We start from the raw sequence: 27,000 nt of genomic DNA on the forward strand, positions 1-27,000 counted from the left end.
TCCTTGAGGGATTTTTATTTGATTTGATTTTTATCCTCATAACTGTGTTAAAACAACATCAAATCTCTGGATACGATCCCGGCGTCCAGACATCACGACGTAATCATCTAATAATTCGCTCATCCTCCTTCAAGACTGTTTTCTCACAACGTTTTTTCGGTTTCTTGGGTCCATTTCTGTATAATAAGATTCATCGTAACTTGGATATATACTCTTTAAAAAAATTTGAACTGAAATCAAAACTAACAAAATATTTGCAATCATTAAATTATATAGAAACAGAAAATATTATTCTCCCACTTAGATAGACAAGAAAAATTCACTAACACTACACAACACATAAAATACACACACACACACACACACACCACACACACATACACACACACACACTCACACAAACGCGATCTCAAACATTTCTTAGAGTGCTATATTTTGTAATTCGTAAGTTTTTATCTCCAATTTTGTAGACTTTTTTGCGTGTTTCTAACATTGTATGTACAAACGGATCCTCCGAGAGATGAGAGTACTGGTCTCTGTAACACAGGCTCCTCGCCTAGCTCAGACACCAGTCTCTCACAATCTATTATATACATGATGTACTATTTTTATTGTAATACTTTTATGTCAGTTAGATTGTGGAGAAAAATAAAGATTTTATTATTATTATTATTATTTATTCCCACCACCACCCATGGTTCTTCCTGCCTCACGGCGTACGAACCGAATCTCGGGAGAGCGCGCGGGTACTTGCTCTGGGCTCTTTTCCCCGGGCGCTTTGCTTGACTCCCTACAAATTTCTCTGATCCATGTCCCTTCTCATAGTCAATTCTCCCCCTTCTGGGGCTTGACACCACAAATACGGTACTTCGCGTCGGGCTGCTATCGTTGATAAATGTCAGCACTTCTTCTCATAACTTCGCCTGATTGTGATTGAGGGATTCATTTGTTCAGTAGTGGACAACTTTTTTTTATTTTCTCTATCTACTACAGATTAAATGTAGGATTTGGCCAACACTCGCCATGTTGGCCAAACAAGTTGGAGAGGCCTGATGTTTGCCTTCCCCCTTTAGTCGCCTTACGACATCCACGGGGAGAGAAAGAATCATCGCATTCAGCTCAAAAATAAAACATCACGGGAAGAGAGGGTGAACTTAACTCGGTCATTGCCTGAGGTATAGGAGCGAGGGATGATTTTGACATAATAAAACGTAACAGAACATACAAATCTGTTATATGTTATATATATCGGCCGTTTGGTGTAGTGGTTCAGAACGGACTACTATGCCGAGAGGTCCCGGGTTCGATTCCCGGCCGGGCAGAAATTGAAATGATGAATTTTAATTTCTGTGACGGGTCTGGGTGTTACTATGTATAATATGTATGTATTTAAAAAAAAAGTATATAAGTAGTATATCCGTTAAGCTAGCACCCTTATCACAAGCATATTAATTGCTTACTTTGGGGCTAGATGGCGCTGTGTGAGATTGTCCAAAGATATTTATAAAAAAAAAATGTATGTACATATTAATATATTTTTTATGTATTATTTGTATGTATCATTTTGGGTTAAATTTTACACTTTTGTTTATTATTAATTATTTCATTAGTGTCGACACCGCCTTCCCCTTCATTTGTTTTAAGTAACTGTCCTCTCTATAGGTTGTCTGGAAGAGATCGCTTCATAGCGATAAGACCGCCTAATTGTACCTTATGTGTTCCTTTTCTTTCTGTTCTTTTTATGTGGTGTGCAATAAAGAGTATTTATTATTATGAGTTGTTTTAAATTCTCAGCATTTTATGCTGGTAGGTATTAATGTTATCCACGGGTCGAGACCAAGTGGATAGCATTGATATGATGTTTAATTTAGTACTCGTTACATGTGGAGCGCGCGTCGGCTAAAAATTTTTGGGTGATTCGGCATGAATTTAGCTCTTCTTTGGTCACCTAGACGTTGTCCAGTAACTTGCATGTCTGGAAATTTTTCAGAAAATTGGTTGTGAGGTCCGATGTAATTTTTTGTGTCAGTTTCCATATTAGTTAACATTAGGTAGGTGCGTAGAATAAAAACGTTCATGTCTTTAGTCCATCTTCTACGCGTACAGACTTTGTTCGGGGTGGGTGCAGGTTCTGCTGTATCGAGTACATCCTTCACAACATCCACGGTCTGTTCACTGCTATTAGAGGATGATGGTCTATGCAAATCTGGTTGGTAAACGGATGAACCATCTGAGAATAGGGAGTGAGTATCAGATGGATCGGTTGTTTCGGCTGTAGTATTTTTATCGACGGGAGCCCGCCTGCTCAACTCCTCGTCGCCGCTGGTTCGCATGCTGAGACACCCAGCAACGGCTCCAGGTGCGCCCCGGCGACCCCCGGGCAGCGGCCGCAAATTATACTTCCTTAATGACATTCTCCATGATGGGTTTGCCATTGCCCTGTTGGTCACTCGCAAAGTAACTTTGTTGCGAGTATTATTATTAAATCTGAAGACTCCCTTATGTAACAAAAAATCCATGTTTCTTCTCATACCTCAGGAACTAAGTTATGTGCTAAACCTATAGTAGTCAAAGTGATCCATAACCCTTCGTGCGCAGATCATACACATTAGCGAACACGATATCAGTCAATTTCGGGTTATGTGCGGCGCCGACAGCCGGCGACATTAAATCTCAATTAGGATCCATCAGTCTTACTGTTAACTCTGTCGGCGAGACACACAGACTTCTAGTTTGGTGAACAGTGGCACTAGTCTGTTGGCAATTGAATAATAAAATTAATTTCGAATGTACGAAATAAGTCAAATCGGCCATTTTAAAATTTAGATAGTTTTTACGTGTCCGGGCTGTTAAATCCTTAAAATGACAAATTAGAGAAATTCAAGTATTTTTATATGTTACCTACTTATTAACCCTCTCTGGTTGTGCACAAAATCTATTTTAAGTATTTGTGGCTAAATTAATTTAAAGTTTACGCGTCCGCGCACGGACTTAATATTAAAAGTTGGCTGTAATTTTCAATGTCGTATAGATTTAATTTAGAAGTAAATCTCTCATGTAGGAAATAACGAGGGCTTATTCTGCAAAAAAATAATGTTACCAATCAACCGAGCCTCCAGTTTATCATCCTGAACATCCGTGTGTCCTTCCACCCACTCCATAGTAAAAGCCTAGTTGTGTAGCACGGAATCGATCGTGATTTGCCTCTGAAGTGTCCCATCGTCTCCAGTCATCGTTGACAGACCACTTGTACTTGCTGGTCAGTTCAGAGCATATTGATGTGCTTAGGTCATTATTGACTAAGGCAGTTAGGGCAGGCAAATGTTGCTAATGTCTTGTGGGAGTGTGATCTTTAGAAACATGAACGTGATATAATGCTTAATTCAATACAATATACATCTGTTTCCGCAATTTATTACACCGATCTTGTCGCGACAAGGAAAAATTTCCGTGCTCAGAAGATAGGCCCCCTAATTGATATTTATTGTCCGTGGTGCATAATCTTTTCTTAAAGGTTTCAAACCTTTGTTTGTCACCTGTCATCCGCTTTGCAATGGAGGGAACTCGAACCTTAATTTCGAACTCCTCCTATGTTCTTCAGCTGTAGATCCTGGCTACACAGGAGTTGCAGTGGTGGGAACGAGAGGTGGGAATAGTCCCGTAAATGTTGCTAATGTTAAGCAAGTAAGGTCATCATCCCGATCATGATTATCAAGTACAGACAGATTGAGTGTCTTTCGCCTCTTCTAGCAAATAAATAATATACATTGACTTTGACTAGCTAATATGTCCTGAATTGGTGGGCGACAAGTACAAATTTTGACACTTGTTGAAGTGTCCTGAACTGATTTACTTTAACATCATCATCATATCATTTCAGCCACAGGACGTCCACTGCTGAACAAAGGCCTCACCCAAGGATTTCAAAGACCGGTTCTGCGCTGCCCGCATCCAGGCACCTCCCGCGACCGTCACCAGATCTTCGGTCCACCTAGTGGGAGGCCTGCCCACACTACATCTTCCAACTCGTCACCACTCGAGAACTTTTCTGCCCCAGCGGCCATCAGCTCTACGAGCTATGTGCCCCGCCCAGAGCCACTTGATTTTAGCGATTTTGTGGGTTATGTCAGTCACTTTGGTTCTCGTGCGGATCTCCTCATTTCTGATTCGATCACGCAGGGAAACTCCTTTTCCTTTATTCAGATTTATTAATGCGAGTCATTTCTACTAGTATTTAAGTATCTTAATCTGTAAGTCTAGATATTAGCACGTTACTACCTTGTTTAATATCAATAAGATACACCATACAAGAATGCGTGGTAAATTCAGTGAACTGCTTCTGAATCAAATGTACCTACCTACTACTACTATTATTTATTCTGTGCTACTGCTTTTTCTATTTATTTATATTAACCGGCAGACAGTGGTGACTGAGTTTGTTGCGGCGCTTCTTCTCAGCACTTGCCAAATGTTGGTCTCGAAGCGCTGGTAGGGTAAAAAGATTATGAGACATGTAGAGGCTCCTTAAGAGCAAAATATTTGACGATTTGTAAGAACTATTTAATAGTCTATACAAATAAAGAAATTTTGACTTTGACTTTGACTTTTATTAATGTTTATTTTTCTCGTTGTTCTAGATGAGGAGCTGGTGTTCCGCGACCGCTGGGGTGGGCTGACGCTGTTCAACGTACGAAACTACACCACCAGGCTGCTCATGAACAACTCTACTTTTGTGAGTACCTGCTTATTTATTATTTAAACTTGAGCAAAAAGGACTCAAACCTGACGTGTAGTAGACTTTTAGCAGACTGTCTACACAAGTAGTCTGCTTAAGCCTAAACGCAAGCTAGTTATAAAGTATTGTACTACATAATAAATATCGTGATTGAGTCCAGTTACTCTCGATTTTCAATATAATGAATCGCGAATGTTTAATAGTGTTATATTTTATTTGATATTATGATTTGTAAAGTCTAATGACACTGTTCGACAACGTTTCGCCAAAACTTTTGGGCACAATTTCCTGATATCACCGCTTTGAACTAATACCATTTAAAGTGATGAACCCATAGGAATAAGTGCTTTCGAAACCTTGAACATTTGAGTATAATTGTGCTTTCCTTGGATTTTGAATATACTTACCTCCCATAGGAAGAATATTATGTTTTTTTTGTCAAAATACTGATTCACAATGAGGAAAATCTTACAATTTTCTTTATTTTCTTGATATCGGTCGGTGTCCAAAAACTGATGGGCTACGACACCAACCACTTATTAGGTTACATCCTCTCTATTGAGGTAGTAGGTCAACACTCAATACTTATTATCAGTGTTGCCACCTTGGAATGGAATAGAACACATTTTTGAGAGGGAAACCCGCCAACGTAAATTGTCATTGTTTGTTGTCTACACTAATATTATAAAGAGGAAAACTTTGTTTGTTTGTTTGGTTGTAATGAATAGGCTCAAAAACTACTGGACCGTTTTTAAAAATTCTTTCACCATTCGAAAGCTACATTATCCACGAGTAACATAGGCTAAATTTTATTTGGAAAAATATAGGGTTCCGTAAAATATGTAGATAATGTAGACCACGCGCGCGAAGCCGCGGGTGGAAAGCTAGTTCTGAATAAAATAAAATAATTAAGAATTTATATACCGATTCTATGCTTATAAAACATTGTTTGTACGTTTTCTCCGAATATTAGAACCATAAAAGTCGTTCGCAATTTAAAATTTCTGGAATCTGGTGGAATTTAGCTTTTGATCTAGCGCTTTAATAAAATCCGAGGTGGCAACACTGCTTATTATGTCAGCAAACGACTGCAGAAACATATCATAGCACCTACTACCGCTCTAATCCCTCAATACCTGCCGGGACAGCCGGGACGTCTCAGCCCGATACGTGTTTGCATGGAGAAAGCTTACGGGATTACTGCGCCCGGCTTTTGAATCGCGGGGTACAGTCGGTGGAGATAAGTTTCAATAACTTTAATTAATAAGACTCTGTGGAGGTTGAGATGTTTGGTTGCTTCTGAATTCAATTTCTAATGGCCGGTCACGGACACAATATCAGGGTACTTCTCATTTACACTCAAATTTGATGGTCACACAATAATAGTTCATAAACGGTATAAGTTAGAACAATAACTTTGAAATCAGATGATAAAATATCTATTTAGCTACATACAAAATAAATTTTATCGTAATAGAAGCAAAAATAATACGAAAAAATCACATGAAACGATAAAAAACGGGGTGATTTTTCGCGTTCTCATCGTGTCACACCTTCGGTTGCAATGAAACATTTGGTTACTGCATTCACAATTTTCATTCAATTTATGTGTAGCATATACTAAAATTATCGTAATTAAATATACTTTCCACACAATAGTAAAAAAAATATCTTCTTATAATTATTTTGAATTGAGAAAGCGAAATACGTTGGTCCCACGATTTTAGGTACCTAAAATTTTGAGTAATAATACAAGATTGTCGTTAAACCGAACATCAGCAACCAATCACAGCGTTCTATTCGGTTAACGTCAGTCGCGATTCGACCATTGGGGAGGAGAGATAGGTCGATCGTCGCTCCGCGAAAAAAATACGTAACTTTTTGTGATTATCCATAGACATACCGTCGCTTGCTTGAACAATATTTTCTACCTCTAAAATTTAAACAATTTAATTGAAACTTTGCCATTGAAAACTTTACATGTTAGACTTATTTGTGTAGTATTCGACTTGAACCGTTAAATTCAAATTTAAGGATAATTCATAAAAAACTAAAATTTTCGTCACCTTCGTGGCATCACCTTCGTGGTGTTTTATACACGAAGGTGATTTTAGGCCACGAAAGTGATTTCTTGCTTTGGTTTATTTTAAAATATAGTGACTGGTGTTTATGTTTTTACAATATTTTAATAACTAATAAATCATACGTGGTAAGTAGAGATCAGTACATCAATAAATAAATAAGGGTATTTTTGTTATCTGTCTGTATGACTGTATGTATGTCTGTATATGTGACTGTGTATCTGTTTGTAAGATAAATTTAATCTGAAGTTTGAGTTAAAAGTTGTACAACAAAAATACGAGGCCCTCTGGCCTAAATAAAAAAAATATTTTTGTTGAGGGACTGATAATCAGTTAGAGTTCTTTTTATTGAGGTACTGATAATCCGTTTTTTGCTTCTTTAGCATTTCAGAATGCCACCAGTGTCACCCTTAAAACCAATTGCGTAGAATCTTGTAACTTAGTAGGTGACGTAATCGGTAAAATTTTATCTTGTATTTAAGTAGGTACCTATTTATATTATCTTATTGCTATTTATCTATGAAAATAAGACTAAATATATGTTTTATAAACACTTAAGAGTCATTTACAGTAATAAAGTTTGAAAAAATTATTGCTGTGAAGTACAGAATCACTTTCGTGGCATCAAAAAATTCAAAACCTTAAAGCTTCCAAACGAGACTCACTATTTGACTGATTTACTGAGAATACAATCTTCACATCAAGCGCTACAATTTTTGTTTACAAAAAGTTGAAATAAGTTAGAAATAAAATTCGCCACGAAGGTGACGATGAGAACCGTGGCGATGAGAAATACCCATCAATCAATCAAGATGTTTGTAAAGATGCACAAAGACTTTGTGTCTGATACGTGACTATATACTGAAAAAAATGTTTCGCTACCTAACTACTTACTTACAAATGATTGACTAGCGAACTGAGTGTTAACCTATAGCCAAACCAGGTTTAGCTTACTACAAAAAAGTTTGTTTATTTTTTACAAATAAAAATTTTGTTCCTTATAACCATAGTAACTAGTTAGTAGTAAGTAACCTTCAATTCGCTAATAGTCACTCATTTGTGTAAGCAGTAGCTAAACTATTTCAGTGATAATGTGCTATTGACACATGGCAATTGATAAAATATTTGAACTGATTGAAAAGTTGTTCAAGCTTTCTGTTGCGAATTGCGATACATTGTAAGTAGTTATCAATGAAACTAATCCATTATGTGCGCTATCTTTGCAAAAACTTAAAAAAATATTACAAACTGCCTATGGAAGTGGTGTTTGCGAATTTTGTACAAAAATCTTGACAAAACGTCTTTCTACGTAGCTGTGACCGTCATAAGACAAACAATGTCATGAATCGTCCGTTCGTTTCAGCCGAAACACGTCCACTGCTGGACAAAGGCCTCCCCTAAGGTTTTCCACAATGACCGGTCCTGCGCCGCCCGCATCCAGACACCTCCCGCGACCTTCACCAGATCGTCATGTCATAAAATGTCATGAATCGGATAATAAAAGAAACTTTTTTTTATCTCCTTTAATTGAAAAAGCATTGCCAAAATTAGTCCAGCAGTTACCGCATTTACGGATGATTTTTATTTAATTCACTCAAATCTAGATACATTTACAAACCTTCTTTTTCCGACTGTACGTCTATATTGATATCGCTCGGGATAAACGCCGGGTCGAGCTGTAATGCGACGCGACAAGATCAATACGAAGAAAGGATTCGCCATGAAATATCACATTTCTTATTAATGGAATGGGCTGGGATCTTTTTCCTGGCATATTATGTTACAAAGACATTTAGAGATACACAGATAAAAATATGTATAGGTATTTGGTGGTAACTACCTACCTATGTAGTCAATACGAATACCTATAGTTCTCCCAAAGTGGTGGCAGGGCAAGCTATATTTGGGACGTGTACAAGGGCCTACTAAGTACGAGTAAGTACTGAATAAATGAATATCTTACTAATATTATAAACGAGAAAGTTTGTATGGATGTCTGGATGTTATCCGTTCAATACTTTCACGCAAAAAGTATTGAACGGATTTTGATGAAACTTTACAGCATTATTATTTATAACCCAGAATAACATAATTATAGGCTATAATTTAAGACGATCTGTGAAAAATAAATTTCATGCGGGTGAAGCCGCGGGCAAAAGCTAGTGTATATTATAGTAAGTAACGCCCGTATTCACAAACGATACTTGCTTAAGTGAAGCAGCAAATCGAACGCACAGCGTTGAATAGAGCTCTGTGATTGGTTCGTGTGTCACCCTGTGCGTCCACGCGCACTGTGAGAACTCATAGTAATGTTTGTGAATACGGACGCAGGTCTTTATTGATTCCAAGTACCTATTTCAGTTTCAATCCGATAATCTGATATTAATTTGATCTTCAGTTTCAATTCTGAAAATCAAAATGTCAAGCACTTCACGTCAACTTTGATATAATCTCCTATTCTTAGGCTACTTACATTCGCTTTGCAATGGAGAAAAGTCGAACCTTAACTTCGAACTCCTCCTATGGTCTTCTGATTAATTTCGTTGCGGGTACAATGGCAGTTTAATTTTCCCCCGCGACAAACTTGACCTTCACTGGTTGGGTTATTGGCGGTCAAGCTGTAGATCCTAGCTACGCAGGAGTTGCAGCGGTGGGAACGAGAAGTGGGAATAGCCCAATAAGACAATAGAGTTTGTGGAAGTCATTGGGGGAGGCCTATGTTCAGCAGTGGACGTCCTATGGCTTAAATCAGCGGTTCCCAAACTTATTTAGTCTACTGCCCACTTTTAGAATAAATAATTTTTAGCGCCCCCCATTTTTGTAGTCAAGAATCGAGCTCAGTCGGTGTCTAAGAGTCCTCCTAGTAAATGACGCCTCCCAAGCCTCTACACAACGCCCCCTTTAAGCCAGCAGCGCCCACAAGGAGGCATTATCGCCCACTTTGGGAAAGACTAGCTTAAATGATGATGATGAAGTTTAGGTAAATGTTTGTCGCAACATCGCATCTTTTCTCCTTGTTTTATTAGAGCAAAATTCCTGCGTCTCCTTAAAATATTACGTGCAATTACTTTATAAAACTGTCAATTTGGAACATCGACTCCATTATTTACAGCCACCCTTATGCTAAGCGTATGCAAAAACTCCGAGAGAAACGACTATAAAGGTGAAAGATTATGGCCTACGCCAAGAAGAACAGCCAGGAACAGCTGTGCCAAATTATGCATTTAATTTGAATTAATTTTAACAGCAATCATAAAAAGTAACATTTTTGCTAAGCCTATCTAAAGAAATGTTACGTTTTTAACAGGGATGTTATGGATATCCGTAACCGTAACCGAAACTTTCGGATATCCGAAATAAAAAAATATCCGTAACCGTATCCATAACCGAAACTGCATATCCATAACATCCCTAGTTTTAAGAGCAAAATAAAATTGTTTGTTAGTAGGTTTATGTAATAGGCCCTTTTCAAAGCACGCATACACATCTCAAAGAGCAAAGCTTGCAATAAATGATTTCCAGCTATTTCAATCATGATAATTTTGTAAACCGTTATGTAGGTATTTGTTGTCAATTCATTAAAAGTACTGAAAATTTATTGCAAACAAAGGATATAACCGTTATGTATATTGAATTTTTTAAAGCGCTTTTAAAAAGTCAATTCGCATAGCTTATGAGTAGCACTCGCAACAGGTGCCTGAAAGTGAGAGATTGATTTAGATTTTTCAACCACTAAGACTGGATTGCACCATCTTACTTTAACCTTGACTAATTAATGTCAAAAATCTGTCAAACTCCATACATAAAACACCGGTTATCGTTATAGTTACGGTCAAAGATAGGTGGTGCAACTCACCCTAAGAAATGTAAATTCTTGTTACATGAATAATCGTAGGTATAGTCAGCGTCAAATAGGTCAAAAAGTTGACCACACAACCTTATTCCAGAATTATCATCATCATCATCATCATTTCAGCCACAGGACGTCCACTGCTGAACATAGACCTCCCCCAATGACTTCCACATCGCACGGTTGGTAGCGGCTTGCATCCAGCGCCTTCCTTCTACCTTTTTCTATACAGTGCAGTGTGTGAGTAACAAAGCCGTCTTGCGAACTTGTACTTTGGGTGTCACGAATTATTGAACGCTCTGACTGTACCTACGGATTTAAGCTGGCTGTTTTTCTCTAACACCGACAACATCAATAAAGGTGGAAGCACACGATTGCGTATTCACGTCGACATATCTTCAGCGCGTATATCTTGTAGACAATTACTTTAGGGGCGCCACTCACACCGCATTGTAACAAAAAGAAAACTCATTTATTATCTTCAGGTATGTCCAGAAAAATCTTTGAAAATTTTGTATGTGCTAAAGGTGGTACAAAAAGACAACACTTTGTTCTAAGCACTTTTAGTTATAGTAATTTATTTCCAGCATTGTATGCTTGTTTGTCTTGTTGGTTGTCCTAGTCCTGTAGTAATTGCAAGTTTGCTCAAAATTTGCTCAAAATTTCTCATTTAATACAATCTTTTTTCATAGTGTTAAGAGCCATTTTACATTTTCGTGCAAATTTCTAAGATTTTGGAAGCATGAATTACTATCTTAAGCAACACCCAGAGATTATTTAATTACTGCGAAAGATAGTTCAATCCTTGTTGTTGACCAATAATGTAACGGATTTACTAAAACTCTTTTGATTAATTCTCAGTGCCCCATCTCCCACAACCATTTTACGGAAAAATTGCCGCAGACTCAATTTCAAAGTCCTGTATCTATTATTTATGCTCGTATAATAAGCTTAAAAATATATAGAAATCATCGGACATATATTCTTGTAGTCCAATAATCAAACGGATTCTTGAATTTCATTACCATTATTGAGTAAAATCTAAAAATATTTTGGCAAATTTTTAAGATTTACGTCACATTTTGATCGTGAGTTTTGGTTTTAATACAAAGCAATAACAGCAATAAAAGTATCCCAAAATGAAGAATATTCATTGGAGAATTGATTTCCACAGTTATTGTTTAAATATTAGTAACTACTTTGTCAAAATATTGATGTGAATATCAGTATAAATTACAATGCGGAAGCCGACATTGATTAGTACGGCGCGAGCGCCCGTCAAGGCAGGACCTGTGTCATTTTTCCCGCCATGACGTTTACGTGTGTTCGTGTCATGAAGCGGAGATTTATACGGCGACCAAATACTTTTGATACTATGCCGGGAGGTCCGTTTTGAGTCGGACGTTTGGTGGTTCGAAACGGACTAATATGCCGAGAGGTCCCGGGTTCGATTCCCGGCCGAGCAGAAATTGAAATGATGAAATTTAATTTCTTTGACGGGACTGGGAGTAACTATGTATTTATGTATGAATTTAATTTAATAAATAAATTATAAAAAAAGGTTGTAAGTACATAAGTAGTGTGTTATTGGGCGTTCTAACTCACATTCGTTCGGTCGCAGTTTGCGACCTCACTCTGTGCGTTAGATCGCCCAATAACACGATCGTAAGTAAACCATGCACGATGAATATGAACCTTTTTCGAACTACATCTTTTAACCATCGACGTGAGTATATTGTCCTCAGTTCTTTGAAACCCACCGATCACAACAGTCAAGTTAAAAAATTCTGTTATGAAATTTCTGAAACAAAAAGAATCACTTAAATTGGAATGCGTCTGTCCTGAAGCATCGAACGAGCTTAAGCGTCACGGGAAATTATTGCCAAATACTATACGTAGTATCGTGTGCGGTCCATCGAACTGTGGGAAGACCAATTTAGTTATCAGTTTATTGTTACATAAGGATGGACCACGTTTTCGTAACCTGTATGTGTATTCTAAGTCTTTATACCAACCCAAGTACGTATTTTTAGAAAAAGTATTGGACAAGGTTGCAGGCACATCTTATAACAAGTATAATCATAATAGTGAAATTTTAAGTCCCCACGAAGCATTGCCTGAGTCGATTATCATATTTGACGATGTTGCTTGTGAAAATCAAAACAATATACGCGATTATTTCGCCATGGGTCGGCATAAAACATTGATTGTTTTTATATGAATCAAACTTATACTAAAATACCTAAGCAACTGGTAAGAGATAATGCAAATCTTATCATATTGTTTAAGCAAGATGATATAAATCTAAGACACGTTTACGACGAACATGTTGGGTCTGACATGTCATGGTCACAGTTTCGTGAAATGTGCTCAACTGTATGGAGTAAACCTTACAGTTATGTGGTTATCAATAAAGATTGTGAACGAAACAAAGGCTGTTATCGAATGAAGTTTGATACATTCATAGTAATGGACTAAACTTTTTATAAGTATAGATGTTAAGTTATCAAACATTCAGTTTAATTGGAGAAGTCAAACAGAGCAGGAATCTTAATAATGGAACGAAACTTAAAGGAACAAATAGTAAAATCTGCTGCAGCTGTAAAAAGAAAAGTAGAAATGATAAAAGATGTAAAAAATTCAAATGATATGGCTTTGGACACGATATTTAAACCTATCATTGACCCGCTGAAACTACTAACAAACCAAACTGATGAAAAACGTCTTATAAATGAAGGATCGGAGCAAAACTCAGAAGCTAAAAGAACTAAATACAGTGAAAGTGAAGCATCAAATACTTCTGCTGAAGATTATGAAGAAAGCGACGATGATGAAGAGGATTTAGATAATATAGATGTTTGCAAAACATCTAATAAAACCCTTACTACATCGCCCTCGGTGGATTATGATGTACATGAAAACTCATTTAAATCTCTTCAATCGTCACCGAGTACCAATAACGATTCTTTATCGTGGTCGGTGTCATCTGAAGTGATGAGTGATGTACCTTATGGTATTAGAAATGTAAAGGGAAAGCTGATGCTCGGTAATACGCGTGTTCATGATGATGACCGCATTTTGAAAATTGGAAACCGTAGCCTAAAAAAGACTCCAGGCTTAAAAGAATTGTTGTACAAAAAAATCCCAGATTTAAAAATTATTACGAATGAGGACTTACAAAATTATAAATTAGTACTTATAGATACCAATGCACACAAACGAAACTGTGATCCATCAAAGCCAATAAACAGTAACAAGGGATTTAAATATATGAACGTGATCAAACCTTTGTTTAAGTTCTCTAGAAGTCACACAAGTAGTGTAGAAAGTCTCTCACGAGGTGAAGGTGTCGATATTTTGAAAGAAGTTAAGAAGGATACTGATTTGGTTTATTGGGATGATCCAAATGAATTAGTGGAAAGGTTAAAATTACTATTTGGATCATGGGCAGCTGGTAACACTGGAGTACAAAATGAAATTTATTCAATAATAGAGGAATTGCATGAAGCTGGTATCATAAAAGATATAAAATATATAAAGCTTCCAACAGGAGGGTTTGGCAGTACCATTACACTACAGAAGCCGAGCAGACGGCAATGAATATAGATAAATTTGGTCATCACGTTCATAAGCGTTTACGACTGTCTGAGTTTACTAATATTCTTACAGATGACACATTAGTAAGATCAGATACAGGCGACTTTGATTTAAAATCATCGAGATTAAAAGGACTACCAACTCCTAAAAACGATGACGAGGCTGTAAATAAAGAGTATGTGGATAAATGTGTTCAAGATTTAAAAAATGAATTGAAAACCATTCAAAGTAATATTAAGAAGTATCTTAATAATTTGGAAAAATTAACAACTAATAATTTATCTACATTTTATTACACGAAAGAAGAAATCGATCGGATGATTGCAGCAAAATCTATCAAGAATGAGTAAACAAGATATAGTCAACGAGCTACACAAAGCAGCGAGAAGAAATTTCATCCGTCGACATACGATTATTAAAGGGATAGATGATTTATGGCAAGCTGACCTTATGGATTTTCAAAAATATTCATCATTTAATAAAGGATATAAATATGTTCTAGTTGTTATTGACGCTTTTTCAAAATACGTATGGGTTAGACCGTTGAAATCTAAATCCAAACAAAGTGTTACGAATGCAATGAGAAGTATATTTACCGAATCAACACGAAAGCCTAGAAATTTGCAAACAGATCTGGGTACAGAGTTTTATAACGATTGTTTTAAACAGTTAACAAAAAGTTATAACATAAATCACTATTCCACATACTCTATTAAGAAGGCTGCAATTGTGGAACGAGTAATAAGGACGATAAAATCACATCTCTACAAAATATTTAGTTTATGCGGTCGTTATCAATGGTTTAAAAATAATTTAGATGCAGTTGTACTGCAGTACAATAACACTTTGCATCGGGTTACAAAATTCAAACCAATAAATGTTAATGATTCCAATGAGATTGTTGTTAGATCTAATATTATTAAAAGCCATAAGCCACAAACGCGTAAACGATCATCTTTTCAAGTTGGCGACTTTGTTCGTATTAGTAAATTCAAAGGAGATTTTTATAAAGGTTATACACCTAATTGGTCTACCGAAATTTTTCGTATCATAAAAATCAAACAAACAAATCCACAAACGTATCAAATTGAAGATAAACACAATCAAATTATTCTTGGTTCTTTTTACGGATATGAATTACAAAAAACGACACTGCCTGATCTTTATCTTATCGAAAAAGTTATAAAAAGGAAAGGAAACAAACTTTTTGTTAAATGGTTAGGCTTAAGTGATAAGGAAAACAGTTGGGTTGACAAAAGTGAATGTGTATATAAATAAAACATAAATTCCTCTATAACTCACTTTGTGATAATCGATGAAGGGAGGCAGTGGTATAATTAATACATTGATAGATCATTTACCGTTTGAGTTACACTTACCTGGATATCAATTTTGTGGTCCAGGAACTAAACTTCAGAAACGATTACTTCAAGGCGACCGTGGGATTAACAAATTGGACGAGGCTTGTATGCACCACGATATTGCTTATTTGAATAAAGATTCTGGTGCTCGACAAAAGGCTGACTTAGAATTGTTAAATATGGCTAAGAAAAGGTTAAAATCAAAAGATGTTGGAAGAGGAGAAAAAATTGCTTCATGGATAGTTAAAAATGCGATGAAAGCCAAAATCAGAGCCGGTCGAGGTATAACGTCATTTAAGAAAGGGATAAAGAAAATAAAAACAGAATTAAAAAAAATTAAATCTAAAGATAATCACTCTGCTATAAAATATGCTTATGCAGCTGCAAAAAAACTTTTCGCTAACAAAAAAGGAATACGATTACCTCGATGTATTCCTCTTCCAAAATGTGGTGGACTTTTACCACTTATTCCTATTTTTGCGGGGTTATCGGCTTTAGGTTCTCTTGCTGGAGGAGCAGCTGGTATAGCAAAAGCTGTTAATGATTCTAAAGCCGCACAAAAGAGTCTAATGGAATCAGAAAGGCATAACAGAATGATGGAAGCAGTAGCCCTTGGAAAAGGACTGTATATAAAGCCTCATAAAAAAGGAGCCGGTTTATATCTCAATCCCTCAAAAAACTGATTAAGCGGCTACCTAGACGTGCGCTCACTAACTTGGATATATTAGAACATGCTAGTGATATTCCATTCTTTCGTGGTGTATTCATGAGAGATACATTACCTGCGAAACCTAAGAAGATAGAATGTGCAATCATGAATTTGGATAGTAATAAAAATCCTGGTACACATTGGGTAGCCTTTGTAAAGCAAAATGATTATGTTGAATATTATGACAGTTTTGGTAATTTAAAACCACCATTAGAATTAGTCAAATATTTTAGTAACTTATCTATAAACTATAATTATGTACGACATCAAGCCTTTGGTACAATAAACTGTGGTCATTTGTGTCTGAAATTTTTAAGAAATTATTGGAAAAAACATTTATATAATGAAAATTATAAATAAACGTGTCAGTATAATAATGTCTTTCACTGTGTCTATAACCGGAACAGGAGCCTCCTTAACAACAAATTATTCACCGACTTTAGAGCTTCGAGAGGACTACGAATGCGGTCTTTTATATTTTTCAACCTTCAATTCAATTCCCAACATAGATGAAAGAAACAACAAGTTTTACTATGGTGAAAATGAGATCATCGAAATTCCTGAAGGGTCTTACGAGCTTCAGGATATTTGTGATTACTTAAAAAATAACATCAAGAACACTATATTAAAACTTACTTGCAATAATAACACATTGAAAACAAATATTTTTTGTTCTAAAGACGTTCATTTTCATAAAAGTAGCTCAATTGGTAAAATTTTAGGTTTTGGAATGCAAACAATAAATGCAAATATAAGTACTGAATCAAAGTATCCTGTGAGCATTCTATCAACAACCATTGTGAGGATCGAATGCGATGTAGTCAGTGGTTCATTTGTGAACGGGAAAGCAAGCCATATAATTTATGAATTCGTGCCTAATGTACCACCTGGTTATCGAATAATTGAAATACCTAAAAATTTAATTTACTTTCCTGTCAATCAAAGTTCTATAAGCGCTATCAATATCAGGCTGTTGGATGCTGAAAACAAAGAGATAAACTTACGAGGTGAAGAAGTACAACTTTATTTACATTTCAGAAAAAAATGATTAACTTCAATAAAAATCCTTCTACATTGCGCACTCCACTCAGTTCTAAAAGAACATTCCACAAAGACAGACCGCTTCAGCTTAAAAAGAAGCTAACAAAGACCAATAAAGAATTTCTCAAATTAATTGGTTTAATAAAATGAATATTTTAAACATATCTCAACAAACATCATACGATAACAGCATTGAAAGTTTCGAGTATCATTCATACAAACCATACGTGACAAGTTTCAACAAGAATGATGAAATACGAATACCTATCAACCAACAAGACTTGTACGTGTTACCTTCACTTAGTAGTCTATATATCGAAGGTAAAGTAGTTGTGTATAACAGCACCACCAAAGAAAAAGTATCAAATGTCCACTTCGTTAATAATCCAGGCTTATTCCTCTTCCAAGACATAAGATATGAACTTAATGGAGTCGAAATTGATAAAATTAAAAATGCTGGTATTACTACAACAATGAAATCTTACCTATCCTTAAATGAAAATGAATCCAAATGTGGTCGAGTTTGGGGGTGGTCAACCGCAGGAACAAACAATACCAGTGGTGGAGCATTTTCTGCATCTATACCATTAAATAGAATACTGGGATTTGCAGAGGATTATGAAAAAATTATCATTAACTGTAAACACGAGTTAGTGTTACTGAGAAGTAATACTAACCTTAATGCAGTCAAGTTAAATGCAGGTGAAGTAGTAGATGACATAATAATCAATAAAATTATTTGGCGCGTTCCACACATCAAAGTTTCAGACCGTGAGAGGATTAACCTATTGAAACACTTGGAGAAAGATCGAGCTATTCCATTAGTGTTTCGTAATTGGGATCTGTATGAATATCCATTACTACCTAAAACACGTAAGCACACTTGGTCTATAAAAACTTCATCGCAAATAGAAAAACCACGATTTGTTGTAATTGCCTTACAAACCAATCGCAAACATAATGCTGTGTTGTCAATGGCGGAGTTTGATCATTGTCATGTGCGAGATGTAAGAGTCTTTTTAAATTCAACATATTATCCGTATGAAGGACTAAATGTCAGTTTTTCAGAGGAAAAAATTGCTTTATTATACGAACAGTATTCAAGATTTCAGCAGTCGTATCACGGACGCCGGTCAGAGCCGTTGTTGAGCTTGAAAGAATTCAGAGACGTAGCTCCCTTATTTGTTATCGACTGTTCAAGACAACACGAAACTTTAAAAGGTTCGATCGACGTAAGAGTTGAAATTGAAACAGACCAAGAGATACCAGATCAGACAGCTGCTTATTGCTTGATTCTAAACGATTGTATATTTGAATACAAACCTCTGAGTAATATCGTCAAGAAAATATCATGAATAGCAATAATATAATCGTAGATCTGCAAGGATTTAAAAATAGCAAAAATGAATTTATAATAAAAGAATTTGCTATAGCTACTCAAGAGCATACTCACATATTTTTGATTAAGCCTCCATACCCGTTCTCTTCATTGACTGCTGAAGAAAAAAAGCAAGTTTGCTGGATCGAAAAAAACAGAGGCTATCGGTGGAATGAAGGATATATTGACTATAGAGAATTTCAAAGACTTATCCTACCTTATTTAAAAGGCAAATATATCTTAGTAAAAGGAGAAGAAAAGATAAAATGGGTGCATAATTTATGTAATCAAAATGACGTTTTAGATGTAACTTGTTTAGGCGCTCCAAATTTAAGTACTCTTTACAAACTTTATTGTTTTGATAACCCTACATTATTTAACTGTTTTACTCATAAGAAATATTGTGCATTAAAGAATGTGATGTGTATAAAGAAATGGTGTGTTGAAAAAAATGTAGCAGTATAATAAATAAACTGTATTATTATTCTAAAAAAACTAATTGTTTTTATTTTATTAATCCTTGATAAAAAAGAGTTAAATTATTAGTTACCTATGTAAGGGAATAAAAAAATAACACTTTCATTTATACATAAACTTTATTTAAACTTTTAACTTCGCACTAAACATTTTTCATAATTACACTTAATTATAAACTAAACTAAATACTAAAGATTATCATTACACAAATTTTTAGAGATTTTTTTAATAACTGATTCAGTCATGTCCATTATTTCATCATAATTTTCAGTCACTACATACTGTGCACTAAGCATCACATTATCGTCACTTTCACTGTGCTCATCCGGATCCCATGCCGTTGAACAGGAAGGCTCACTCGTCAGGTCGCACACTTTTATTTGTATAAGTCGTAAGCCTCTAGTTCGCTCCTTAGAAATGACGTAGGACTTAGCTGAACTACGTGCCTTCTTTCGTGTCGGTTGCTCAGTCTTCCGTCTAACCCTCTTTTCCCGGGAGGTTTGAGGCTCGCCAACCTGCCCCGAGACATCTGGACAAGCTTGTGTTAATCCCTCCCAGGGATCATAGGTGAACGGGGGAAGCATGATGTTCATATCGGAGTTTTGCATCATCTGAAAAGTAAAAATAATAATTGTTAGTGATCATCATAAATTTACAAAAATAGCTGATGGTACAGTCATAAAATTAAAAACTTGAATACTTACAAAATAATTAACCCGTCGGTAGTCTGAAGACGAGCAGTGATATGGAGTGAATGAGCTTCTCGGTGAAATATTGTAAAAAACATGTGATATGCTTTATTGCGAAATCGTTGACTTTGCAAACGCGAACGGATGTTTTGTGTCAGCATATTGCAAATTGCATATTGTAATATAAAATTAGGTTATTAAGTTTATTAGAAAGATTATTGCACAAATATTTATCAAATAATATGATTCTAAACAGGATTAAGGCTGGAAGAGAATGCCACATGGCATTAAGCTCGCCTGTTGTACCACTGTTTTTATGTGTGCAATAAAGATTTTAAATAAATAAATAAATTATAAAGAAAACCATAAAAAACATGTAATACCTTTATTTAAATATCACATTTATAAAATGGAATCTTAAAATCTAAATGAAATTAATATTATACCTTCTATAAAATATAATAAATTTTAACAAACTAATTAATTAAATCTAAAATAAATTCCTATGATGACCCCATGCCCAGGTGGTAATTTTATCGGATGAAATAAAACGTTTATCATCTTGGTTTGATAAAGCTACCTTGTTTACACTCTGCGTGAAAATCTCATGTTTAATGCATCTAAACAAAATATTTTTTTTTCTAATTATTTTATCATCTAACAAAACCGATTTATAATCAGATGACGACAAATCTCTGATTACATTTTTCTTAACACCTTTTGCCTTTTTGATTAATGTAGATTCTGTTTTAATACAATATAACTTAGATCGAAGACCCACAAATTCGGTCATAATTTTACCTCCTAACTCGTCTTTAAACAGACCTGGTATTTTCTTATTTTTTAGTGGTAATCCAAATACATTGTCAGAACTATAATTGCTTGTATCAAAATAGTTTATAAAATTTTTCTTTAAGTCTCTATAAAAATCTTCAGTTTCAATTCTGTAAACAAAGCTATCGGTATCAGTGTAGCATAGCTGTACTTTATCTCCGTAGTGAGGCTTTACAACTGAGTAATGGAAATCATACATATGACTCTTAGAGAGTTCCAAAACAGCAAAACCAATATAAATCGGTTTATCTAAAATAATCCTTTCCTGTTTCATTTGTACCGCGACTAAATTATTTGAATAAATAGTAGCACTATGAAAATTAGGCCTTGCGATTAATCTGTCTGCAGTTATGAACTTTTTAGTTTTGTTAGATTTATCACACCACTTATTAACCAAACGTACATCTACTCTTTTTTCGCTGTCTTCTAGGGTTTTTCCAAATACTGAATTATTCATTAATTTGAAAAGGTCTTGCTGAAAAGATGTTACAGCTTTCTTTCTTAGATCTGTGTTTAAATTAATATATTTAGCTAAAAATGGGCTTTGTCTAAAACATAAAACGCGATGAATTTTATCTAACACTAGACCATTTTTAATACATGTCTTTAAATATACATAGTGAATTACGTACTGATATTTAGGATACAAGTTAGGAATTAGTTTTGAAGTCTTACCACCAGGCGGTGTGAACTTTTCTGGACAAAAAGGGTAATCATTGTGACTATGATGTAACTCTTCAGGATAAATTAAATCGACTTCAAGAATGTATCCAAATTCAGCGTTATCGTCTACGTCTATAATATTCAAGAGATCTATTTCGGATTGATCTAAAAGACGGAAATCCGAAACAGGTAAATATTGGCACATGCTATAACCATATAAATTATTGCAATCAATGTAAACCAGAAAAGAATCGGGTTCGCTAGGATCATAATGAGGTATGTATTTATTATTTGCCTGAGCATATCTTGTTGAACACAAACAGATCCCTCCTCTTATCCCTTTCTGTATAAAACGAATGATTTCCAAGTCTGTTAATAAATCTAACTGAACGCCTGTTTTAAGTAACATAGCATCAAATGAAAGACTTGGGGCTGTTAAGTAAAAGGCAGGGTCTAATTGATAATTTGTTTTACAAACGTGTCGAAAGTTTTCAAAAATATCTGTCAATAGTAATACATCAGTCTTTAGATAAAGATCTGTGTACTGGCCCATATCTTTTATGTTAAAATCAGACCAAACCTTTTGAGCATGAGCATAATCTTCATCACTAATGTCTGTATCAGTTAACGAATTATAGAAACATTTTTTATGAGGTAATTTTCGTTCGGAATACGATTTCCATTGTTTCATATGGTCATAAGGGTACACGCCTTTCCGCGTTAATAACACAAATTCATTTTCTTTGGGATAGAACTTTTGCAAATACGTAAAATCAGTTTTTTCTAATCCACCGGCTAATTTTTCTAAACTTGTTCCTAAGAATTGAAAAGAATCAACAAATCGAATTCGAGCATATTTTTCATTGTTTACCTTTAAAAATTTTGTAAAAGATACGTAATTTTCTTTATTTTTAGCGATGACTTTGACAGGTCCTAAACTTTCTGCTAATTCTTTAATAAACAAGTGGCAATCATAACCAGCTAAATTATGGAAAAAGACTGGAACCAATTTAGGCACACTGAACCTTAGGTTACAGTATTGATGTGCAGCACCTCGATAACGTCCTGTGAGATGACAGTGATCTCTCACTTTGTCTACAATCAATAATTTATTGCAAATGTGACAAACTTCAGCACGAGCAAAGGCTTCAGCATCGTTTTCATCAAATTCCATTGCAATTTCCTTGTCTAAGATATCATAAATCTTTTTTATGTCCTTATAAAGTTTATCTAGAAAAATCTCAACACAATCTTTGCCTCGATATTGCACGAATTTATTTAAATCATTATCAAACGAGCAAACTATATAATATGCAAAGGCTGCTGGAATGTGTTTTTGGCGTTGAGAAGTAAAACTTGATGTAGGATCAGGTTCACACCCTTGAAAAGGTACAAGAAGTGTTTCAAAGTCTGCATAGATAGTAAAAGGAACATCTTGCTTCCGTTCGAAATGTTTGAATTCTAAACACGTTCCTTTATCAGGCAGTACCGTGCTTACACCACTGCATGTATGATTTTCCAGTTTAACTTCGGTAGTAAAAAATAACAAACAATCATCGCAAAAATAGAGTGTTCCGTGATGTTTCGTAATCTGACTTCTGACAAGTCGAGACAAGTTTTTTATTAGAACAAAATGACATTTAATATTATTTTCAACTAACAGTAAGTTAATTTTAGTTCTAGTTTTTGACTTAAATTCTGATTTATATATAGGTCCTACTACGGTACGATTATTTTTTAAAGCGTATACATTTACACTTATTTCAGGATTATTATTTTCAAACTTTGCGATATCGCTGAACGTTACTGGGAATGACATGCCATCAATGTTTAGAACCTGTTCAAAGTTTGGATATGAGGATGTACGATCACCGTTCTTTTTCACCGGGTACAGAGCAGCAACAATGCTCCACAGAAAACAATATTCATCCTTATTCCGGATATTAATACACGCCTTTTTCTTTTTTATTGTAAGTGGTAAATCAACGTAAGTTGAACCCGACCCTCTAAGAGGATCGTACCTATTAATATTGACTTCCAGGGAAACATTGCTCAAAAAAGTCCAGCCGCTATCGCGGTCTTCGAATTCCTCAACTTTGTTTTTAATACTACCAACAAGTGTTTCAAATATCTTATCAAAGTCATAATTGCGAGTAACTAAAAAGTTTTTAATAACAAATGACTTGACTTCACTTTGCTCATTCTTAAATAAAAAGAAATTAGCGAAATATTCGAAATTAACTTTTAAACTTATATGCTTTTTCAATGAGAGTTTCAATAAGTTATCGATTTTAGAAAATATACTGTGCAAAAACATATCAGGCAAAGAGTGTACGTACTCATCTGTAGGAGTGATCCTGTAGGACACGATGCGACCCTGGAAAGCAGTTGCAAGTTCAACCACACCATCAAAGTCTTGCGCCTGCAACGCGTTGCACCGACCTTTGTGTGCGGCGCTGCGCAGGTGACCTACCCACCGCCTGCTATCTACTTGGATACAACACTCAGAGCAAAAAGGCATTTTAGTAGTTAGATTAGATTAATAACTTGTTAATAACTTTCTAGCTCTTTATAAAACTTACTTTTAGCTATCTAAAACTTTACTTAGGTACAAATACTTAGTCTAAAAGTTATTTTTAACTATCTTAGTTTTACTTATTATGTATCCTAACCTATCTAAATTTTACATGTAAAATCATAACCTGCCTGGGCACTCGAGGTCAATAAAGGAAAAAAACCTAAGTCAATATTATTTTAAACCTACTTTATTTATTTTATTATCATAAAATACAGGTTTAGTATCGCTAAACAGTGTTTTAGCTTTCTTCAGGAACCTCTGCAAGTAGTCCCACTCAGCCTGCTCCGAGTCCAGCTGCGCCTTGAGCGTGACGAGCGCCTTGGTGTAGCGCTGGTCCGGGGGCGCCTTGCGCGCGTCGTCCGCGCTGTAGACGCGCGTCTCCACGTAGTAGCGGCCGGCCAGCGGCGCGCGCCACACCAGCGAGCCGTGCGCGGTCTTGCTGCTGAAGCTGCTGTCGAGCCGCCTCGGCTCGTTGGATGCGCGCGTGGCCTTCTCTATGGCTTCCTCCTCGTCCGACAGAACTCCCAGCACGTCGAACGATTCCTTTGGATTCGACTTCGGCTTCTTTGAAGAATGGGATCTGTGATCGAGAAAGACATTATAAAATTAATACATAAATAATATTATAATTTTTTCGCAGTGAAGTTGTCGTATTCACTTTAATGGATACATGAAGTAACGTATTCATAATGGATACAGTTAAAGTTTAAAGTTATGATGTAACAATGATTACTTGCATACAATTACAACGCGACGAAACATTTTAGCTAATAATTACTATGAAACATGAAATACTTAGAAACAAAAACTGCAAAAATATTTTGTCTTACCTGTCTCGAGATGTTGGTTTTCGTTTAGGCTTGGCTCTCTGCACGGGTTCAGACGCTTCAAACTCGGAGTCAGACCTGAAAGATTAAAGTCAATGTTAAAGTCGGTTATCTCGCAACTTGTAAAGTAAGTAAATCTTGCACTTTAAACCCGTACTCGGTCATGATGCAGTTATCGAAATCGTCAATACGAAAATAACTAAGATTGATACAATAACAGCAAAAGAACTTCTGTCTTACCTAACGGTGTCTCGAGATGTTAGTTTTCTCTTCGGCTTGGCTTTCTGCACAGGCTCAAACACTTCAAACTCTGAATCAGACCTGAAACATTAAAGTTAGTTTTAAAATTCAATATTTCCTAACAAAATTCCTCACTTTTAAACTATAAACCAGTCTGTGATGTAAAAAATTAAATTAACATGATTTGGATGATGCTTAGTTAACTATGTACTAAAATAACGCATCTGCATCAAATCGAAACAAGTCACAGTTAAAAACAATCAAGATAAAAATGTACTCACATATTGAACACTCACAATTTACTGAAGATATGACGTCACTGGAGCTAGTTCCTTCTTCTGAAGCACTTCGAAATACAGAATGAAGCTCATACTGCGAGCCCCCAAATTTAAAGGGAAAATATTGATAATTCAGCAATAAAGTTAGGCTCATCACAAACGTTACATACGTATCTGCTTAACAACTCTCCTATGGAGTAGTGGCGTGCAGCAGGACTAATAGGTCAGAGGTTGCGTGTTCGATTCCCGCTCAATACAAATTTTTGTTAGTATGAACATAAATATTTTATAAAACATAATAGGTATTCGAAATTTATTGAAACATTATTCTCTCTTTCTGCAGTCGGTTTATACAGCTTGCGCATTGCGTTCACGCCAGGCCTAATGCTTATGCACACTCAGGTATTTACGAAAACTGGGACAATGATGCGAATGCCTGTATGAAAATAACCATGGTGAAGACGAATTAAATATTATACAAAATCATGATTTGATTTAAACTAAAACTTTATAAATACTGCATGATTTTGAAGGTTTAATTAACATTTTAAAATATTTGACGTTATTGTAGTTTAAAATTAAACTTGAAATGATAAAATCATCTTATCCTAAAATGTTGATTTAACTTATTATGTAAAAAATATACTAGACTTATTGAAATTATTACGCTTCGAAAATTAGTTTTACGTTAAAATTAGTTATGATTTGTTTTCATAATTAATTCAGATTGTTCATAATAATGATGCATACATACAATACATAGTTAATAAACTTTTACATAATTAATTAGTAAATCAATATAATGTTTTAGCAATGGTATGAAGGTTGGCTGGAAGAGATCGCTTTTTAGCGATAAGATGTACACCGTAACTATCTCCCTGCATCCTAGGTTTGACTTCTTTGCCTTATTATAACTTGTGTATGTTAAGTAGTTGTTGCTAGGTGGGAATAAAAAATCAGGTTTTTTATTCCTCATTAAAATAATTACCTATACCTATTAGTAAAGAGGCAAAGCCGTGGTATAATTGTTTACTCGTTAAAATATCATCGATTTAGCTACCGGATGTCGGACCATTTCAATAGAATCATACTTTAATAATGCAATTTAACAATTTACCTAATTCTTACATCACAGTGCAAGCTATAAAATCATATTATAAATAAATGAATTGTAATCATTTTTATAGCATGTTAGTATGGATTGTATTTATAGCAATCAAAGAGCTCAAGCATTATGAGAATGTGACGTCAATACAACAGCATTGCAACATTGCGCTTTATGTTACAGTTTGACACAGCAAAAATGGTATGTTAGTCGACGCTCTGATAATAGTGTAAGAGCCAAGGTTCATTGCAGGGACAGTAAACCAAACTAAGTTTTAAAATGTGTCACATCATTTTTAATTTAACGTAACCAATAGCTAATATTATATTAATAACCTTTTTTTATGTTTAAGTTAAGTCATGTCGTCACTAATTTATTCTCAAAAAGATGGACTATGATGAAAGTATTGATAAAAATATTTGATGAATTAATTGCTCGATAAAGATAATTCTTTAAGGGCAGATTTTTGAATCGTTAGTTTTAACTAAAGAATAGGACTCATTTTGAATTATTTCCCATATTGAAATTGTCAATACGCCAAACTTATTCTACAGTTA

The 27,000-nt window shown here is 35.2% G+C and overlaps 1 protein-coding gene across 1 annotated transcript in view; it reads left to right on the plus strand.

Moving 5' to 3' along the window:
* The window catches only part of LOC135083003 (venom dipeptidyl peptidase 4-like), a 301,931-nt gene that overhangs the window by 228,370 nt on the left and 46,561 nt on the right, over positions 1-27,000 (plus strand). Inside the window, exon 5 of the mRNA XM_063977765.1 lies at positions 4,638-4,732. Within this exon, the coding sequence (XP_063833835.1) occupies positions 4,638-4,732 (95 nt within the window). The remainder of the gene's footprint in view (positions 1-4,637; positions 4,733-27,000) is intronic.

Source organism: Ostrinia nubilalis, chromosome 22 (genome assembly GCF_963855985.1).
Source record: "Ostrinia nubilalis chromosome 22, ilOstNubi1.1, whole genome shotgun sequence".
NCBI lineage: Eukaryota > Metazoa > Arthropoda > Insecta > Lepidoptera > Crambidae > Ostrinia > Ostrinia nubilalis.